The sequence below is a fragment of the Daldinia childiae genome, assembly GCF_008694065.1.
Source record: "Daldinia childiae strain JS-1345 chromosome Unknown Scaffold6, whole genome shotgun sequence".
NCBI classification, from domain to species: Eukaryota; Fungi; Ascomycota; class Sordariomycetes; order Xylariales; family Hypoxylaceae; genus Daldinia; species Daldinia childiae.
In genome coordinates this window covers 714,178-733,635 of record NW_022984647.1, presented here as the reverse complement: position 1 = coordinate 733,635, position 19,458 = coordinate 714,178, and the positions used below count along the sequence as shown (strand labels likewise).

Below are 19,458 nucleotides of genomic sequence, written 5' to 3'. Positions count from 1 at the left end.
ATCAATCATTTACAAAGTTCACTGCGCAATTGTTCAACTACGCTGTCACAACTTCGTGACAATTTTTACAATGGCGGGCGCAAAGAAAAATTTCAAGGCAACTAAAAAGTTCGAGCAGAAACACCTAAAAGGTGTTCTAGATCAACGGAAATCGACTGCAAAAATAAAGCAGAGGCATCAGATCCAGGCTAAGAAACAATTCAAAAAATCGAAAGATGCCGAGTTCTATAAGGGCGCAGAGGATGGCGAGAAATCCAATAAGCCCAATGGCTCTAAAAGAACATCTAATGTCAATGAAATGAGCGTTGATGATTTCTTCGGCGGTGGATTTGAGATAATCGACAAAGCTCAACCGGCCAAAAAGACGTCTAAGAAGCTAGGAAAACGCAAGCGAGATGAGCCTATCGAGGACGGTGCTACATCGGATGAAGGCAGCGACATCGATATATCTGCCGACGAAATGCCTGTTGCCAGCGAAAGTGAAGATTCAGGCGACGAAGATGCTGATGATATCGGCATGAGTAAAGAGACGATGGACGCCCTTGCTCAGGAAGACCCCGAGTTCTACAAATTCTTAAAAGAGAACGACCCTGAGGCGTTAGAGTTTGATGATGCAGACCTTGCCGAAGTAGACGAGTTGAGTGGTAGCGAGGAAGAAGACCAACCCAAGAAGAAACGAAAGAAGGAAAAGAAACAAGGAAAAGCAGATGGCGCAGACGAAGAAGATAAAACCGACAACGAACTAACACAGGCAATGATTTCACGATGGAAGACAGCATTGTCAGATAAACAATCACTCAGAGCTGCGAGGCAAGTGGTTTTGGCATTCAGATCCGCAGCACACCTGAACGAGGATGACGAAGAGCAGGGAAGGAAACAGACATACAAGATATCAAACCCCGAAGTTTTCCATGATATCCTCATTGTTGCACTCAAGCAAATCCCTGAAGTCATTCAGCACCATGTTCCTATTAAGGAGTCTTTATCTGGCAAGGTTCATGTCCCCTCGGATACTAAGAAGTTTAAAACTCTTTCAATGCTCCTAAAATCCTTCATATCCTCCATCTTATACCTAGTCGGTACGCTGTCGGACGACGCTACTCTAAAGCTAACATTATCTGCTATCACGCCCCTTGTCCCTTACCTCTTGAGTTTCCGAAAGCTACTGAAGAATTTGATCAAAGCCGTTGTCGGATTCTGGTCGCAGTCTACGAGTAGCGACTCAACTCGAATTACTGCCTTCTTAGTTTTGCGACGACTGGTCGTTGTGGGCGACAAAGGTATCAGGGAAGCTGTCTTGAAAGCAACCTACCAAGGTTTAGTCGCAGGATCTCGTGTGACAAACGTCAACACGATACAAGGAATCAACTTGATGAAAAATTCTGCCGCTGAGCTCTGGGCCCTAGATCAAAATATTGGTTATACAACGGCTTTCACTTTCATCCGTCAACTTGCTATCCACCTACGCAACAGCATCGTGCACAACCAGAACGACTCGTATAGAACTATCTACAATTGGCAATATGTACACTCAGTGGACTTCTGGTCCTGTGTACTATCGGAGCATTGCAGCCCGCTGAAGGAGGCGGAAACTGGGAAGGAATCCCAGCTCAGGCCCCTCATCTACCCACTTGTCCAAGTTACACTTGGTGCCATGCGCCTAATACCTACCGCAACTTATTTCCCCCTTCGATTTCATATGATCAGGTCGCTTCTTCGTGTTTCACGCTCGACTGGAACTTATATTCCGCTAGCATCGGCTCTGTTAGAAGTCTTAAATTCCGCAGAAATAAGAAAATCACCAAAGCAGTCAACTATCAAGCCTCTCGATTTCCACGTGGCCTACAAGGCCCCCAAGGCATATCTGCGGACGCGAGTTTATCAAGACGGAGTCGGGGAACAGGTGGTTGAGCTATTCTCGGAGTACTTTGTTCTATGGTCTACGAATATAGCGTTCCCCGAGTTTGCCCTTCCTGTAATCATCATGCTTAAGCGATGGCTCAAGCAGTCAAGAAAGAAGATAGGCGGAAACAACAATAGCAAGGTTCGCGCTGGCCTCGTTTTACTAGTTCAAAAGCTTGAGGCAAATGTGAAGTTTATCGAAGGTAAAAGGGCCAAGGTCGACTTCGCGCCTAGAGATCGGTCACAGGTCGATGCATTCCTAAAGGACTTCGAGTGGGAAAAGACTCCGGTTGGCGCCTATGTCGTTGCTCAGAGGAAAGCGGGAGCGGAGAAGGCCAAGATGTTAGAGCAGGCTAGGAAAGAGGACGAGCGGAAACGAAAAGAAGAAGAGCAAGAAGCGCTAGAGGAGAATGCTACTCGATTGGAGAAGGAAGATGAAGAAATGGAGGATTTCGATGATGAGGATGAGGAGTCTTCTGACGAAGACGATGAATAGTGGAATAGATATTATAGGGTTGGGCAGAATTGTTAATGAATCGGAAATCACCTGCGAATAGTAGGTCTTACCCTTTCGTATGGTCTTAAGATACCCAATAATCTCTGAATATAGTGGTACCGCCTACTCCGTGTCGAATATTTTTCTATACGAAATCTAATATGGCCTTATTTCTACCTAGTTTTTAAGCTGTGAGGTCGTGGGAGCTACATTTTCCCTTAATTCAATTATTACTTTGTTAGACTTACAGGCAGTTCTTATAGTGGAATTCGATTCTGCTTGATAGGTATGCTAATTTGATATAATGCCTGGAAGTTATTGTATATACAAAGGTTCGAGACCTAGCGTCTCGGTTGAAAAAATTTACACGAAATAGTATCGAACAAACCCCTTCTATAAAAGGGTTATCACAACACGACCGCTTATAGCGTAGCCAAACCAGCCTGGATAGCCTTGACGTATGTCCAGTCTGCTGAATCCTCACCCAAGCTCCATGCCACTATACGCGAACAAAAGTCAGCTTTTCTTCTCTTTCCAGAAAGATACCGAGAAATAAGGTCGATAAAACTTACTAACGCCACCCAACCCCCTCGCCTTAACAATCTGCTCGAACTTCTGCGCGATAAAGTCGGGCGTGTCCCACGTCCAGAACTTGCTCTCGGCCGCGTCCCAGTACCACTGGCCGCCCTCCTCGGTATCAGCCTTCCCGCTGGACAGGACCGGGGGCCCCTCGAGGAAGGTCACGGCGCCGGATTTTCCCGTGTCGCCGCCGTTGGCGTCTTCTAGCTGCACAGTGGGACATCCGATCGGCTGCGTGCATTCGCCTTGCGTGACGAAGTATTTCGCGTAGAAGGCGAAGCCTAGGTTGAGCTTGGAGGCATCCATGCCGAGCGAGATGTACTTGTCGACTGTAGCTAGGGATGCTTTGACGGAGGTGTGGTGCGTGGTTTGGGTGTCGCGTCTATGTGAAGAGTCAGTTGGGTGTTTATTGAATGGACTTCGTGTTTGGTGGCGTTTACCTGTTCATCAAGTCGTATGCCATAACCTGTCAGGGGAGCTCTTGTTAGCCTCTATCTGGAGTGTGCTACTAGGATACATGCGACTTACGTTAACTACATCGACAGCATCGTTGATCTTAGGAACTTGCTCGGAGGTGAAGGCAATCATATCCCTCTCGAGGCCGGGAACCGCGATGGAAAGCTCTTTGTCACCGATAGCTGACTTGATTTCCTGCAGTAGCAAGGCGTAGTTGGCGATCTCGTCGACCTTGCCTGAGTTCGGGTTTTGTTTATAATCTTCACCATTACCACCAGGATATTCCCAATCAACATCTACGAAGGGTCAGCAACTAGCTAATAATATAGATCTTGCAGAAAAAAAAAGAAATTTGGAGTTAGAGCTACTCACCGACACAGTCGTAACCGTGACTTTCGAGCATTGCAGCAACGCCCTTTGCATAAGTCTTCCTCGACGTATCGTCCTTTTGGCCGACGGAAAACCCGGAAGTGTCACCCCATCCTCCGATCGCCACACACATTTTGGTTCCGTCGGGGAATTGGCTGCGGAGCGTTCCTACGTCTACGAACGGCGAATAGGAGCCGGCCGGATCGCTCGTGAACAGCGTAGTGCCGGCAAATGCGGTAACTACATGTGTTATTCCAGCCATTTGGTCCTTGCTGGGAGACGCAGTGTGCCACTGGTCGTAGTACATAGCAAACCGCGGTGCCGCCGCTGCGGTTGCGGTTGTTACAGCTCGGGAGATATGCATGTTAGGACCGAATTGCTTAGGTTCAACGACTAAGTGATCTTTCAGGAGTAGAACGGATTCTAGTTGTCAACGACACAAGGTGCAAATCAAAGATCGAATAACGCCTGATGGGCACTTTCATGCATATATATGTAGATACCTTAAGTGTGCTTAAAACCACCCGCATGTTGGAATGAGGTGTAACGTTGAGTAGTTTATTTCCTCCCGCATCTCCTATTTTATCCTTGTAGTTGCATTCCAGATTGAGTGTTTGATTTAGGTAGCCGTCAGCCTAGAGCCTCATGCCACCCTAAATGTCTTGCATATGTTACCTTTTCCCGCCTGTTTCAGTCATCGAACTTGATTGATATCACAAGATGAACGACAATCTTAGTTCTCTAACGTATATAAAACATACTCAAGTTGTTATTCACCTATTCAGAGCAAACAAAGATCGCAAATACGCCCAGATATTATGGGAAGAGGATATTTAGTTGGCTATCTGAAGTGTCTTTTGATTACCTCTATGTTGTGTATCTAGTAGCTAGATACTGTAGTATCTTGTAATTAAGAAAGTAATTAAGAAAGTCCGGGGTATCAATGAAGCTCAAGTGGTCAAGTGGGTCGGCAATGTTCTGAACTGCCTATTATAGAAAGTCCATATGAACGTTACCCCAGGTTCTCAGGGGTAAGATGACAATAAAGCCGACTACGTCAATGATAACGTGCTATCCACGGCGACTCCTGAAAATATGAAACAAAAAGAGCCGAAGCTTGATATATGTAGAAGCTGTCCAAAGGGAACCGCGAAGTTGGATAGGGCGGGATGAGACCTTATCACATTACATCACGCACCTTGGCAGTGATCGTCGGTAGTACTTCATCTGAATGCCACACAACCGTGCTACATTACGGAATTGCCGAGATGCCTCCAATCAGCTCTCCTCTGTTTGAGTCTTATGATAAAATAGTATTAACAAGCCATAGAGTAATATATTCTGTTCTCTAGTGGTTATAGTCAGACTTAGTTTCCCGATGACTTGCACATGTGTAAAAATCTACCATCAAGAAATTGGTTACTCAGGTGGCTGACCTTGATACAAGTCCAATGCAAGTATATATCCTTCATTTAAGCGTTCTCGATCACCTCGGTGTCTACCTATACTAGGTAGTAAATTGATTTACGCGACTACGCTTTACTAAGTTTGCTTCTTTAATCCTTCTTAACGACTGTGATATTAACCACTGCAATCCAATTTTCATTAGAAAAATTAAATCGAGTATAGTTATAAATATAGGGATATTCAATCAGTACATCATAGTTAGATATGTTTTGCAATTGTGTAGTAGTAAAATAGGAAGCCAATTCAATAGGTATTATATTGCGCAAACAGGTTTAATAGTGGCTGTACGAATCCCTACCTAGTTGTTCTATTACCGCAGTGTTAGCTACCTTATTGACTCCGATAAAGATACCTACTACGCCAGTGTGTAGATCAAAGCCATATATCATTATAGAAATCACCCTTTAATGATCCATCAGCCCTATCGTTACTTGGCGGCTTAGCCCTATTGTTGAAGCTATAAGTAAATGGTTCCTTTGTAAAGGTAGAGTAGATCTAATATCTCACCAAACTAACCTATCTCTTAGTTCTATGGATATACCCCCACTGTTTTCGTTCTCGCTTTCGTTGTTTATAATCTCCACCAGCTGAGTTCTCAGAGGCCTCATAACGCGTAGCTACCCCACCCCCGGAGCGGCACAGTGGCATCGCCATGCCGGAGCTCAGGCGTTTTTCTTTTAATAGATGGATCTAAATTTTATTATTAATACTCGTAGTTTTCTCATGGAAATTTAGTCAAGAGTTATTCATCAATCAATCTAGAGAGTATAACCGAACACTAAATTTTGAAAAATAATCTACTATTTGTAATCTAATATCTACCTCTCTATGGAACAATCAAAGGAGAAAGAAGCACAGGGTGAGGCACTCCCTGCGTATGAAGAAATCTCCGGCCCCTCGACCGTCATAGAGACACCGGCAACGGGGCCGACAGCTGCCTCCCCTTTCAATTTCCCTCCCGATAGTGATCTACCACCGTACTCGGCTTTAGCAGCCAACACTAGCGATCAGCGTCCTATCGCAATTCCTCAGATCAAAGCAGACCCCACCGCCCCTTTCCTCGAAGCATCCTCGCCATCACTACTACGCCATGGAATCACGCAAGAGACCTGGCTCGGATTCATCCGTACTCTATCAGGCTTCCTAGCGGCGACTGTCTCACAGAAAGCCATCAGTCACGCTGGCGATATGGCACAGCACGTCGGCGACGTGCCCAAGCGCTTTGGCAAGGAGACGATGGCACATATTAAAGCCTCAGGCCAGGCCATTAAGGATACCGCCAAGTCGGGGAACGTCGTCGGCGCCGCATTTCAAGTCGTAGGCGCCACCATCGGCATCCCAGTTGCCACTGCCCTCCGGGCCGCCGGCGCCGCAATCGTACTTCCGTTTGCGGCTATAAACGCCGTCAGCCGGGAGCCGAAGACACCAAAGGAGCGCGCTGTTGCTTACACGGCCGCGGCGAATATCAAGTGGTTGAACCGGCGCGGGCTCGACGCCTGTCTGTTAGACACAGCGGAGCTAGGCCAGGTTCTTGGCCTGTCCGTCGACGAGTTACTGCAGACTCCGCGCGGGGCCAAGGACGCAAGTGCGGAAGCGCAGCTAGCTACCCTAGGGTCATATATTGCAGAGCTCAATGTGCGGGTTCCTGGCCCGCTTGAGTTGGGAGCTGAGACTTTTTGGCTGGTGGTTACGGAGAGGGGTGAGAACCAGGAAGATAAAAGTGGAAAGGACAAAGGGAAGGGCAAGGGGAAGGAGAAGAATAAGAGATAGGCGATATAAGTAACATACGTATTTACAGGGATTACCTATAGTAGAGGCATTGGCGGATCTATTGCGTATCTATAGAAAGGAATTGCCTGATGAATATGGTGGATATCTGATAGCAAGTTGAAAGGGAGTCAGGGACAGAAAGACCTTTGTCAAGTATGATATTAGGCCTAAGTAGAGAAATACCCTCGGTTTATCACGTCTGATCGTCTATTATCAAGAACAAATTTAAGACGTAGGAAACAGTTACGAATAATGACATGAATTCCAACTTAGTCCATTATATTCTACAACTTAGCTTTCAATAATCTAAATTTATCCAAGCACCCCTTTAACACCCCATTGAGACAAATAAATATTCGATATTTGAAACGTGAAAGTGAATCGAAGAAAGCAACGAGTGCTATTGTATTGTACAGCCACTTGGCCCTCCTAGATGGGAGTAAGTTAAATCATCCTGCAAATCTTTTACGGGGAAGGAGATTAAGGAGATCGAAACGGGGTGGACTCGCTGCGCATGGTCAGCTTATCTTGTAATACGGCATGTCTCGTGAAATATTAAGGCTTACCTCGATATATATTATGAACATCCGTTGCATCTGCTGGTGTCTGCTTCGCATTTTGTCCGCCTCCTTGATTTGCATCTCCTTGATTTGCATCTCCTTGGTTTACAACTGGACCAAATCCGGGAGGAAATCCGGGAGGAGCGGGAGGAAATCCGGGAGGAGGAGGAGGGTTCCAAATAGCCGGAGGAATCCCTCCGGGAGGGATCGGGGTTACCGCAAACCTGACGTGGCGCCCCGCTCTAGGGGGTGGAGGAGCTTTAACAGGCGGTTGGGGTGGAGGAACTTTAACAGGCGGTGGGGGGGGAGTGTTCTGTCCCCATAGCTTGGCGTAAGGATCTACTATTTGAGGCGGATCGCGGAGATGGTCTTGGTAGAACTTCACGAGTATATCGATGTCTTCGAGGTCAGGAGGCGTCTGGAATTCCTCGAGCGGGCGGTAGTCGTTGCGACTAATGATTCTCTGGGATACCGGCGTCCTTGACCTTGGCGGCGGAACGTCACGAATACGCCTGGACGGACCCGCAACAGACGGCTGCTCGTACATTGGGATCGGGTTGTATGCTGGAGGAGTAGGGGGGATAGGGGGGGCAGGGGTAGTGGACTGTCTTGTTCCATCTCCCATTATCCAATTCCATGGGTCGCTGATGCGCGATTCTTCCGAAATTGGTATTAGTGGTGGTTGCTTCGCAACGGCAGCCCCCTGGGAATTTATTAAAGATGGCGGCACGAGCCGGGTTGACGGAGCATTAATGTCTAACTGATCCAGCCATTGATTCAACTCATTTGGATTCATGCTCATTGGGTCTTCAGGGGGAATATTCCGTGGAATGGGGGGTGGACGAGTTGCGTGTCCATAGTCCCTCACTTCATCAAAATCAGGATCGTAGAAATTAGAATATCGCATGGCGTCAGATTCCCTCTGCTCTTCGATTATCAGGCGCTGCCTATGTTCCTGCTCTTCCCGAGCATGTCTTTCGAATCTTTCGTTTGCCAATCTCTGAGCCTCGGCGTCTCCCCTTGTAATGTTTTGCTGGATCACTGCTAGCAGCTGGCCTGCCGTTGGACGTCTTGGGCCATAAGTCTCCAAGCAACGTGCTATTAGTAGGCGAAGTTCGTAATCGAATGCCATGATAAACGGGCTAGGGTGATGCTCCTCGTGATCGAGAAGGAACCAACCCCAAGTTACGAATTCTTGTTGATGATGGGGGTCTCCTTCGTGCGGTGCAGCATATGTTCTCACTCTAGCCTCCCAGGATGAAATTTGCGGATGTGCCAACGTTAGGAGGTTCAACATGATCTACTCGATAAATACGGATTATTATCAAACTCAAGAGTTCCTCGCGGAGGGGAGTATACTTACCAATCCTATAGCCCATACATTGAGCGCAGGTCCTATAGCACGGCCATCTCGCGCGGCATTCTTATAGGCTCTTTGTTCCTTTATAATGTTAATCGCTATTTAACTAATCAAAATCGAGATTATAGAACTTACTGGCGCGAAGAAATCGTGCTTTCCTCTCCGCACCTTACTTTCCCTCCTAAGTCACGGATGAAGCATTAGAAATCTAACAACATGAATTGTATAGAGGTTTACATGAAACGGAGAAAAATTAGGAAAGGAAGCTTCATACATGCTAACTGACATTCCGTCATGCCAATCTATAGCAAGCCCGAAGTCGGCTACCTGTAGACACAATCTGTTAGCGGTAATAGGGTAGGAGTTTTATGAACAGCGAACCTTTAATTTTGGGGCGATCATATGTTCGGCATCCTGCATGCTTCCGCTAATATCTGAGATAAGAACTGTTTGCTATTAGCCAGATAAATTTTATTTTTATGATGAAAAAATCACCAACCATTATATACATCGAGGTCCATGTGAAGTAGCCGTCTAATACCCCGATTTCGTATATTTTCACGATAATAGCTCCCTTCTATGTAATTTGGGTCCATTGGAGGTCCGTACGCCATTCCGGTAATGGCTCTAGCCACTGAATACTTTCTTTTAGTAGTCGTTCAATAAATTCTACGATCCAGGTCTGTTTTGGCTTACAGCACAAGAAAAGTCTCCATAGCATTCGATTAGGAATATAACCTATTTTCAAGTCACTCCTATTGTAACGTCCTTCTCCCCAAGGACTTGCGGCGGCAGCAAGTATGTCGTAATTCCTAAGTCTTGCCTTATTGACCCTATCTATAAGATCTGCGAGTGTACTTCTCTCGAGAACTTCCATAACCATGACCGGTTCTGGTACAGCTGGATTATTGTAGAGCTTTAGGGCAGGCGGAACACCTTGCTCGATATCGATAAGTTGGACGACGTGTTCCGCACCTCGGAGTATCTCCTATTTTAAAGTCAACAATGCGAACTTGAATAAGAGCGCATGCTCACTTACTCCCTGAACAAACATCTCAGCTCTTAACTCCGTCTCGTCATCGCCTTTTCTAACACTCGTCTTAACAGCAACATCAACCTCGAAGCCGTTCTGAATTCTGACTCTCCACTATAGTACTAACCGTTAACCATAGTATATACGCGTTGTTTGTCATAATATTTTGCAGGGGGGCTTATGTCCAAGTTGATGGCTAGTAAGAAAAGCTAGGCCTATCCGTTTATAAGAGAGTGGTGGGCTAGAAGAATTGGTGACTCCTTTAGGTTACATACCATCGTTGCAAGACCGAAACCTCCATGACCAAGTATCCTCTGGAATTTGACACGCCCTGAAAGGTTTCTTTCGAAGTTTTGCTGAAGCTGTCTCAACGACCTTCTGGCGCGTATAAAGGACGGCTCTTGACCTGATCGAGATTGATCTCTACGGTTTCTAATTAAAGGCTCTATAGTTTAAACCGAACATTAGTGTTTGGTATATCGATTGATTTCTGGATGGTTTCTTACCCAAGAGAACATTACTGCCATAAGGCGGGTTCTGCCTCCTCCTTCTGGAACTCATTCCCGTATTATTCGTGATTATGACAGATCAATATTTCACCTTATGTTTTTATCTGTGCGTACCCTATAGTTGTTAAGGGGTATCAATGTGGATTATGAATTATACAGATATTGAAATATTGCGGCCGTTGACTAGGCAGGTAGGTAAGGCCAAGAAGGTTACTTCTACCAAACAAAGACCTAAAGGGTATACTAAGAACAATTGGAATATCATTTTAAGGCAAACTGAATAAAGAAGAGATTGCTTTCGGAAAAATACCTTTCAAGGTTGAAAGGTATTGGAAAAAATAGAAAATAATAAAATTAACTCTTAGTAATCGATTTTTTGACATGGACTGAATGTTCTAAGGTTTACATATTAGCTCAACAAGAATATAGTAGTAATAGGGGTTGTTAAAAATTTGCTTTATACGACTGATGTTAATACCATATCTTCTACTTGGGGTTTATAATTTCCTGAGAGAAAGGTGAGATGGATGTATTCCCTTAACTAAACGGCAAGCAACATTCGTAAAAAGGGTTACGCCGGTACTTGGAGTCCGTAACCTTATTATGGTTAATAATAATACGTAGTAGCTAGAAGAGCTTAACAATAACTTGATAACTAGGTATCTACCTTGATCTTGGGTATTCAATGGTGGTAATTCACTACCAGAGTACGATAGGTTGGTTTAATATAATATAGCACGGGTTACGTTATTCTACTAATACCTTAATATAGGAAGGAAGTGTATGGAATATATATAGATGGATAGGCAAACTTCAAATTCATTTTATATCTATTATATTTATATTATAGACACTGAGAGGTCAATAATAGAAATTAATTGGGGTAGGTAACGTTCGCGAGAGTGCCTACGCGGATTAGGAGCCGCAGAGTCGAAGATCTGAATGGCATATACAAGATCGCCAAGCCCGATCTATAACGGCCAAATACTAAAGTGACTACAGTGTGATTGGTCAAATAAGCCTACCCTCGAGTCCTCCTATATACATTAGGACCTGTGATATTTCTTGACTTGAAGAAATTGTGATTAGTAACATGTCAAAAATTGGGGGGACAAAAGAGAGGAGCTCTTTTACATCCAGCAAAGAAACGTGGGATGAATGCGACAGAAGTAAGCACGAGGTTAGATTATAATGGGGGAGACGTGAAAAGATTGAAGAGATTATAGGGAATTAGCCGCAGTGGACCCCCATAGCCCCATGGTACCCACGACTGATATTCAGGCTAAATTGTATAGGAGTGAGGGTATTCCAATCGACGAATAGATGACGGGTAAGGTAAACATTAGTCGGGTCTCGGCGAAATCATTCTCCCAAGCGAATGATGGCGTTGCAATCCACGCTGCTGCTAGATAGTTAAGGGGCTTTACTTTTACTTTTTCTTTTCTTTTTTCGAGATAGCGTAGAGATGCGTCTCGTCTTGTCGGTTTTGTTCCTAGCGAGCTTTCTAGCTGGAACTTACACCCGCCTTCTTCCCCGCCTCCCCCCGTCTTGCCCCCCCTTCTGAGACATATTGGATCATCAGCGGCGGCCGACTCTGGCCCCAATCTCCTACGTTTAAACGAGCAAATGAGAGGCTCGCTAATGCTTCCCCCCATCTTCTTCGTGCGGAGGACTGAGTTCTATCTATCGTGAGGAGGTATTATCCACGCCAATCAGTTAAGTCATGAGCCCACGATAGTACTGTAATGTATGGGGTTTGTTCGGCGAGTTACGGTCAGCCCAATTTTTCCTTCTTTGGCGAGTGTGTTAACAGGCGCATATCTCCACATAAGGAATGCGGTCGCGGGAGGTAAGGTTTGTTGATGTAGAGACGTAGTCAACAGGGTAGCTTATTTACTCTCGTGGCTGGAAGGAAAAAGTGTATATAAGACCTACTCCCACCAACAGCATTCCGCGGGGACCATGCGATCTGTCATTACGTTTCTCTCTTCTCGTAGTTCTCGTCTACTCTCCTGTCGGTTCGCTGTGCCGCTAAAGTACCCCGGGATATCGAACTGTTATCCGACCACCAGCACTTATCATCGTCACTTTAGTATAAAATCGACCACAATGGCTCCAACTATCAAGCTGAGCAGTGGCCATAAGATGCCCCAGGTGGGCTTCGGTCTGTGGAAGGTTGATAATGCTACTGCCGCCGACACTGTTTACAATGCCATCAAGACCGGCTACCGGTTATTTGATGGCGCCTGCGGTATGTCTAGCTCATCTATTTTTTCCCATACCTTATCGTAAGGTTGGCGCGTGAAGAGTTCTTAGAAGTAATAAGAGCCCCTCCTCGGGTATTATTACCCCGCTGCCTAGCATTTCAGGGGTTACCCCCTGGTCTGCATCTCATGTCAAGATCCTAGGCGTGTTAATCTACACGGAAGATGATTCTTTTGCTATACAATAAGATCTATCTAGGAAATATCATGGGTCGCTAATGTGTTTTCTTTGTTACATTAGATTATGGTAACGAGAAAGAGTGCGGTGAGGGTGTGGCGCGTGCAATTAAGGAGGGTATCGTGAAGAGAGAAGACCTCTTCATTACGTCTAAGCTATGGCCTGTCTTCGAGGATGGTGACAAGGTAGAGCCCGCCTGCAAGCGCTCCCTATCCGACTGGGGTCTTGACTACTTCGACTTATACCTGATCCACTTCCCCGGTGCTCTAAAGTACGTCGACCCGGCCGTGCGGTATCCTCCGGGGTGGCACTACGACGGCAAGTCCACTATTGTCCGATCCAACACTCCGCTGCACATAACGTGGGCTTCTATGGAGGGATTGGTAAACAAGGGATTGACCAAATCGATCGGTGTGTCAAACTTCCAGGCGCAACTGATCTACGATATGCTGCGATACGCAACCATTCCTCCAGCTGCTCTGCAGATCGAGCACCACCCATATTTAGTGCAACAGGAGCTGTTGAATCTCTGCAAGGCTGAGGGTATCGCCGTCACGGCCTACTCCTCCTTCGGCCCTGCTTCTTTCCTCGAGTTCGGATTCAAGCATGCCGAGGCCCTCGTACCCTTGATGAAGGACGACCTAATTACCAGTTTGGCCGAGAAGTACAACAAGCAGCCCTCGCAGATTCTGCTACGATGGGCTACTCAACGTGGCCTTGCCGTTATCCCTAAGACGGTCCGTCCCGCGATTATGGCCCAGAACTTGGACAGTACCGGATTCGATCTCGAGCCGGCTGATATCGACAGTATCACTGCTAAGGATGCAGGCATTCGCTTCAACCAGCCTTCTAACGTGAGTCTAGATATTTCCGTCTCCATTTGTTTACTGCCTGTTGGCCTCCAAATCTAAATATATGCTAATCTTCATGCCTCTAATTAGTACTTCGACACGGATAAGATGTGGATTTTTGGTTAAATAGGCACCCGGCGGTTAACAGAGGGTTCTACTGTATTCTGTGCCTGGGCTTCTTGACGTAATTAGGTTTGAGTACGCTAATATGCATGCTGGTAGAGGATCTTCGTCGTTGATAGTGACGATTGTGGGCACTATTGTAAAGTCTGTTATAACCGTAGGAGTCATTTCGCTAGAACGGTGTCTAGGTAGACTAGACTTTTCCGACCTGTATCGTGATATCAACACGGACGGGATGAATACATTGTGAAACTCGTAATTTTTCATTTCCGTGAGCGTATGGTTATTTTTGACATAGATTCAGTGCCGAACACTATTCGTCCCTCTTTTGCCGAGTTACATATTCCGACGGCGGCTTAAAAATGTCAAGGCCGTCTGCTCCTGAATGAGCATCTTATCCTAAAGCGATCCTAAAGCAACTTAATCTGACAATACAAGGTGGGCTTATTTTCGTTCGATCCCAAACTAATCCTTCATGGTAAACCCCTCCTGAACGCCGTGCTATGCAATATGGAAACTCCACATCAAACAAATATCCATCTTATGGTAATAGGTTCACTACTATACCGTCTTCACAAAAGCTATTACCCCCAGTGTCAGCATTATATCCTTTATTTGTCTCTGCAATGAATACTCACTAGCATCAATCTGCTGAACTTGCGGTAGCGCCAGTCGCACTTTGTTCCGGTACAGAGCAGGCTGTTTCAGCTGCAAAGGATTTCCTTCGAAATATACCGTTGTTAAATCCTTCTTGTCGGCCAACTCCCGCTCGACGTCTGCGAAGTCTGATATTTGGTTATAGCTTGCCCATACTTCTTCGATGTTCTTCAGACTGCTCAAGCCTTTTAGGCTCTGGATTGCGTTATTCGAGATGTCGATGATGGTTAGATTAGGGCTTCCGTCTAAACCATCTAGACTTTCGAGGGCATTATGTGAGATATACAACTCCTCCAATTGAGGGACTTCGCGCAGAGGAGAAAGGTCTTTAATTCTATTCGATTGGATGCTCAAGAGTCTTAATTTTGGCAGACCCGCTAGGCCTTTGAGTTCGGTAATTTTATTCTTTGCTAGCCAGAGTTCCTCCAAATTCTTCAGCGCATCGAGATTCTTGATCTCCCTTATCCTATTCGAGCCCAATTCGAGTTGTCGGAGTTTTGTTAAAGTCGACAACCCATCGATGGTAGTAATCTTGTTGGATACGAAGAAGAGATCAGTGAGTTCTGTTAAGTGCTCGATATGCTTGATATGTTTGATCTTGTTGAAGCTGAGATCGAGGGTTGTGAGGTTAGTTAAGTCGTCTAAACCCCTGATGTGTGAAATGAGGTTGTCGTATAGGTCAAGTTCCTCTAGAGTGGGGCCTAAATCGGAAAGCCCCTCGATGTGTTGGACGAGGTTTTGGCGTAGACATAGTCTTACAACCTTCTTAAATCTTTCCAACCGAAGAGCGGAGATAGAAGAGATTCGCGCATGTGTAAGACTAATATCATCCGTATCGGGATCTTCATCGTCAAGAAGGTCTACACCAACAGTCAATAAAGGAGTTCCGTTGATTAAGGTACTAGCAAAAGATAGGGTGTTAAATGAACTTACCCTCATCTGCACTTATTTCTTCTCCTGGAAGTACATTTTCATCGTCCGAATATTCGGGATCCGACAGAGCTTCAGGATTCTTGAATAGGGCGTTGCGGTCGACACGCAGCTTGCCGTCCCAGCCTTTGCTGTCTCTTAAACCGGGACTAGGATGGCCGTCTCCCCGCTCGGAATGGGTCTCGTCTTCAACCACTTCTATATGATGGTCGACGGGTGGCTCATGACCCGCGTCACCGTTTAATTGGCCAGGCATCTTGTAGGATTTGGTAGTAGTTTGTGAGGATGGACGAAAGATGAAGAATCGCGGGCTCGGTGACGGGCACGCTAAGAAAGAAGAAAGTTGTAGAATGTTTGGAGACATGATGGCGGTATTTGGTATGTAGAGTTACTGCGCTAGCGTATTTCGTAAAGTCGTTGTACCGTGGTATTGATCCACTGATAGCTGATAGGTACCTAATCCTAATGTACCTTCGATTAACGAATCCAATAATGTTCTAGATTTTAGTATTGTTAGTCCAGGTTAATGCTAGGAGCGGGGAATATTAGACCCATTATGACATGTACCACGTGCAAGCACTGTACTGCAGGGTCCCTGATGACGACGATGTTTAGGAATAGGGATAGGTACAGGTATTGTGCTGGTTGGGCTAGGTTAGGTACTCTATAGTGCTTTAGATACCTAAAATGTACCTAAAAGGTATTCATACCTAAATGCTGTGCTACCGTATATTTAGCACGTAACCGTAACCGAGATAACTTTATGTAAGCGTCTATACGTCTACACATAAAATCGGTTGAAATGTGGAAAGAGCTGTGATGGAAGCACTTTGGGGATTGATGGCGGGACGCTAGTCTTTTTTTATGGGACAGAATGATGGCATTCCCCCCCTAACATCGTCATAAAGCTTCGAGATTCTCCAACTTTAAACCTCCATATGCAAAAGTAAAATCCCATATATTGAGAACATCGTATAACAATTCGCGATCGAGAATTCTTCCCTCTTTGTGCTCTCGTGCAGCTCAAACCACACCATTTTAATGTCAAGAAATGCATCATCATAACTTTACCATCCACTCGCATATTTCGCGCGCATCGCTTCACCCCGCATAAAGACTTTCAGCCATTCAACCATGATCTCGAGTTTCAAATCACGATGTCCTTCATTATTCGCCGTTTTTCCGGGTTCTCTATTCGGGGTATCCCAAAATTGGCCATTATCCCGTCACGGTATCCCACGACACCCCGCATCGACAACTCATTTACATGCAGGAGAAGGTACCACGTTGAAGGTCTGGTGCTCGCTCCCGTAGTGTTCAGCGGCTTATTCGTCGCATTGTGGACGTGGAAGTGTATGATGTTGGTCATTTTTCAGAATAAAATCATATACATGCCGGGCCTACCACCCAATGCGCGTTGGGAGAAGATCGAAGATCACGCCAGTCGGTGTGCCGGCATTAAGTGGCGGGAAGAAAGAATCCGCGCAGCTGACGGGACAGATCTTGCTCTGTGTATTACGGACATGGAACTTGGTTCTGGTGCAACGTCTATGGTACCAAATGTTGCATTCTACATACTCTATTTACAGGGTCTGCATTGCATTCCTACTTCTGTGGGGTAAAGATCGAGATCAGCTCACGATTGACGATAGGGAACGCCTCATCCATCCCCCCTCGCTTACCCGACCTTTCCTCGATCCTCTGCATGCTAAAGAGACGTTCGTCACAATGGGATGATCGAAATGTTCGATGCACAACTGCATGTCTTAGCTATAGGGGCTATTGGACTTCGCGAGGCCGTCCTACCGAAAAAGGTCTCAATATGGATACTGCCGCCGCCCTTAGCTGGATTTCCCAGCTGCATCGTAATTCTTACGGCGGAGAGAACCAAGAGTCGAGACCCTCGGCAAAGGTCGTCCTCTGGGGCCAAAGTATTGGCGCGGGTGTAGCTACCAACCTCGCAGCCGAGGCCATAATACCCGCAAACCTACATTTGGATTCCTTGATTCTCGAAACCCCATTCACGTCAATTCGTGCCATGTTAGAGGTTCTCTACCCGCAAAAGTGGTTGCCGTATCGGTACCTCTGGCCGTTTCTGCGGAACCACCTCGACAGCTGGAAGAACCTGGGAATTATATCACGGAAGTATGAAACTGGCAATTCTCCCCCGGAGGTATTCATTCTAGAAGCAGCGAAGGATGAGCTTGTTCCTAAAGAACTCAGTCAGCAGCTCTATGATCGATGTTTAGACGTACAACTACCTGTGACGAGGAAAGCTGTAGATGGGGCTTTCCATAACGACACGATGTTTCGAGGCGACGGTCGAAGGGCCGTCTCAGAATTCTTGTCGCACAGAATGTGTTCCGCGCGTGTTTAAACTTAATTGGCCCACTTTGAGAATCCTATTTGTGGTCGGGCAGCCAGGCCATTACCTAGGGCCAACGTAGTAGCAGTTGATTACTTACACATACCTATCCGTAGCCCAAATGCGTTGACTGTCAAGTCGACATTGAGAATGAATACCGGAGAAAACCCTACTCCGGAGTATCCGAGTTATTCCTTCGCACTCGGGACATGCCTCATTGACCCCCATGATACTCTTTTTCACGGTAGCCTGCCCTTTACTCCAAGAAATTGGAGCATGGGATTACATACATCAACCACTAAGTGAACCCCGAAACTAATATCATAATCCTTTCTCGGCTTCCTTAATCTGATGACTGCAGTTACTAGCGAACCAAATGTGGTATAACAGCTCTGGGCAGACTCTCGGATTTCTCCACGGCACGTTAAGGGCCGATGATTCAAGTCCTAATAATAGGGCATATAAATCAGTAAAAAATGTTGATATGCTTGGTTAGTTGTCTATGGCTCAATACCGCCGGCCATGCGAATGGCGTTGGCTAAGCCATACCCTACGTTCGATATATGTACCTGTTATAAGTAGAATTCCGTAGGCCTAGCTAACATATAAAATCCAAGGTTCCAAGCACAACAGTTGCTCCCAGGTCTTGGGAATTATAGTCTTACACGACCCCGCAGCAAAATTTATTTAGACGATGGCTTGTACCAGTTCAAGGTATTCGTTCGTCCTAGATTAGACGCTCAATGCTTGCTTTATAAACAAATATCACAAGGCCCTGTTCATACTCGTATGTCTACTTTAAGAGGTAGACTCATACGCCACTTAACTTGAACGGTCTCTTGACACGTATAGTTGCGGTTATAATTTAGTAAAGCAGAAATACAATGGCCACACACATCATTTTTATCCACCAAGTGAGCACGGTAGGGGCTTGAATCGAAAATTCACTTTGAAGGTAGGTAGTTAGATGGGAAACTTTAGTGGTCTATCTTGGTGGTGCTTATTGATTGCTTTCTCGTTGTACAGCAGATTAACGCCTGGAGAAAATCCTTCAAGGTCGAACTTATAAATATTTGGTGAATCATCTAGGTTTTCAAGGAGATTCACACATGCCGTGTGAGCTCCTGGTTTTGGGTAATAGGTGTGTTGTTCTGCTTCGGTTCCAGTCCTATATCAGACTATTGGCGGATTTCACAGCCTCTTACTCTAGTATATTCACCCTCCCTGAGAAAACTGCCCCGCTATTAGGTTAGCAATTTTAGGTAGTCCTGCTGTTATTACTATTCCAGCGATAAAAATGGATGTAGGAAGGGTGACGGAAGTTGAAGTCTACCTATAGCAACTTTAGATATTTGTTTAGGAATACCTAAGTACCTAGGTTAGAGGTAGATTCAGGGGTAGATCTATTAGAATTACCTAGGTACATAAGAGGCGCGCAACGCCTTCGGAGGATGGAAAAGTGGGCGTTAATATTTCAATCCAACTGAACTACGCTGGCATTCACTCTATGTATAACACCAATCAATGGTTCTATCTGATAGTACTTACTGTCTTAGGAAACCAGTTTAAGAATTTCACGGTTTAGTGAC

At 45.7% G+C, this 19,458-nt stretch overlaps 7 protein-coding genes across 7 annotated transcripts; 4 read left to right on the top strand and 3 right to left on the bottom strand.

Annotated features, from left to right (window-relative positions):
* Positions 1–70: 70 nt before the first annotated feature.
* GL218_06115 (Nucleolar complex protein 2) lies at positions 71–2,398 on the top strand (the record flags this gene model as incomplete). The annotated part of the gene is made up of 1 exon (XM_033582813.1): positions 71–2,398. The coding sequence occupies one exon, from the start codon at positions 71–73 to the stop codon at positions 2,396–2,398; it is 2,328 nt and encodes a 775-aa protein (XP_033434198.1).
* A 422-nt stretch (positions 2,399–2,820) lies between these two features.
* Positions 2,821–4,166, bottom strand: GL218_06114 (Chitinase 1; the record flags this gene model as incomplete). Its single annotated transcript, XM_033582812.1, has 5 exons — positions 2,821–2,897; positions 2,971–3,359; positions 3,418–3,443; positions 3,506–3,729; positions 3,806–4,166. The coding sequence occupies 5 exons, from the start codon at positions 4,164–4,166 to the stop codon at positions 2,821–2,823; spliced, it is 1,077 nt and encodes a 358-aa protein (XP_033434197.1).
* Positions 4,167–6,097: 1,931 nt separating this feature from the next.
* On the top strand, positions 6,098–7,039 carry GL218_06113 (uncharacterized protein; the record flags this gene model as incomplete). The annotated part of the gene is made up of 1 exon (XM_033582811.1): positions 6,098–7,039. The coding sequence occupies one exon, from the start codon at positions 6,098–6,100 to the stop codon at positions 7,037–7,039; it is 942 nt and encodes a 313-aa protein (XP_033434203.1).
* Positions 7,040–7,594: 555 nt separating this feature from the next.
* On the bottom strand, positions 7,595–8,731 carry GL218_06112 (uncharacterized protein; the record flags this gene model as incomplete). Its single annotated transcript, XM_033582810.1, has 1 exon — positions 7,595–8,731. The coding sequence occupies one exon, from the start codon at positions 8,729–8,731 to the stop codon at positions 7,595–7,597; it is 1,137 nt and encodes a 378-aa protein (XP_033434202.1).
* Positions 8,732–12,610: 3,879 nt separating this feature from the next.
* GL218_06111 (NAD(P)H-dependent D-xylose reductase XYR1) lies at positions 12,611–13,920 on the top strand (the record flags this gene model as incomplete). Its single annotated transcript, XM_033582809.1, has 3 exons — positions 12,611–12,752; positions 13,007–13,797; positions 13,885–13,920. The coding sequence occupies 3 exons, from the start codon at positions 12,611–12,613 to the stop codon at positions 13,918–13,920; spliced, it is 969 nt and encodes a 322-aa protein (XP_033433858.1).
* Positions 13,921–14,478: 558 nt separating this feature from the next.
* On the bottom strand, positions 14,479–15,760 carry GL218_06110 (Protein phosphatase 1 regulatory subunit SDS22; the record flags this gene model as incomplete). The annotated part of the gene is made up of 3 exons (XM_033582808.1): positions 14,479–14,498; positions 14,556–15,434; positions 15,508–15,760. 3 exons carry the CDS (start codon positions 15,758–15,760, stop codon positions 14,479–14,481), a joined length of 1,152 nt encoding a protein of 383 aa, XP_033434201.1.
* A 901-nt stretch (positions 15,761–16,661) lies between these two features.
* Positions 16,662–17,881, top strand: GL218_06109 (Alpha/beta hydrolase domain-containing protein 13; the record flags this gene model as incomplete). The annotated part of the gene is made up of 2 exons (XM_033582807.1): positions 16,662–17,094; positions 17,157–17,881. The coding sequence occupies 2 exons, from the start codon at positions 16,662–16,664 to the stop codon at positions 17,879–17,881; spliced, it is 1,158 nt and encodes a 385-aa protein (XP_033433973.1).
* Positions 17,882–19,458: the final 1,577 nt, after the last annotated feature.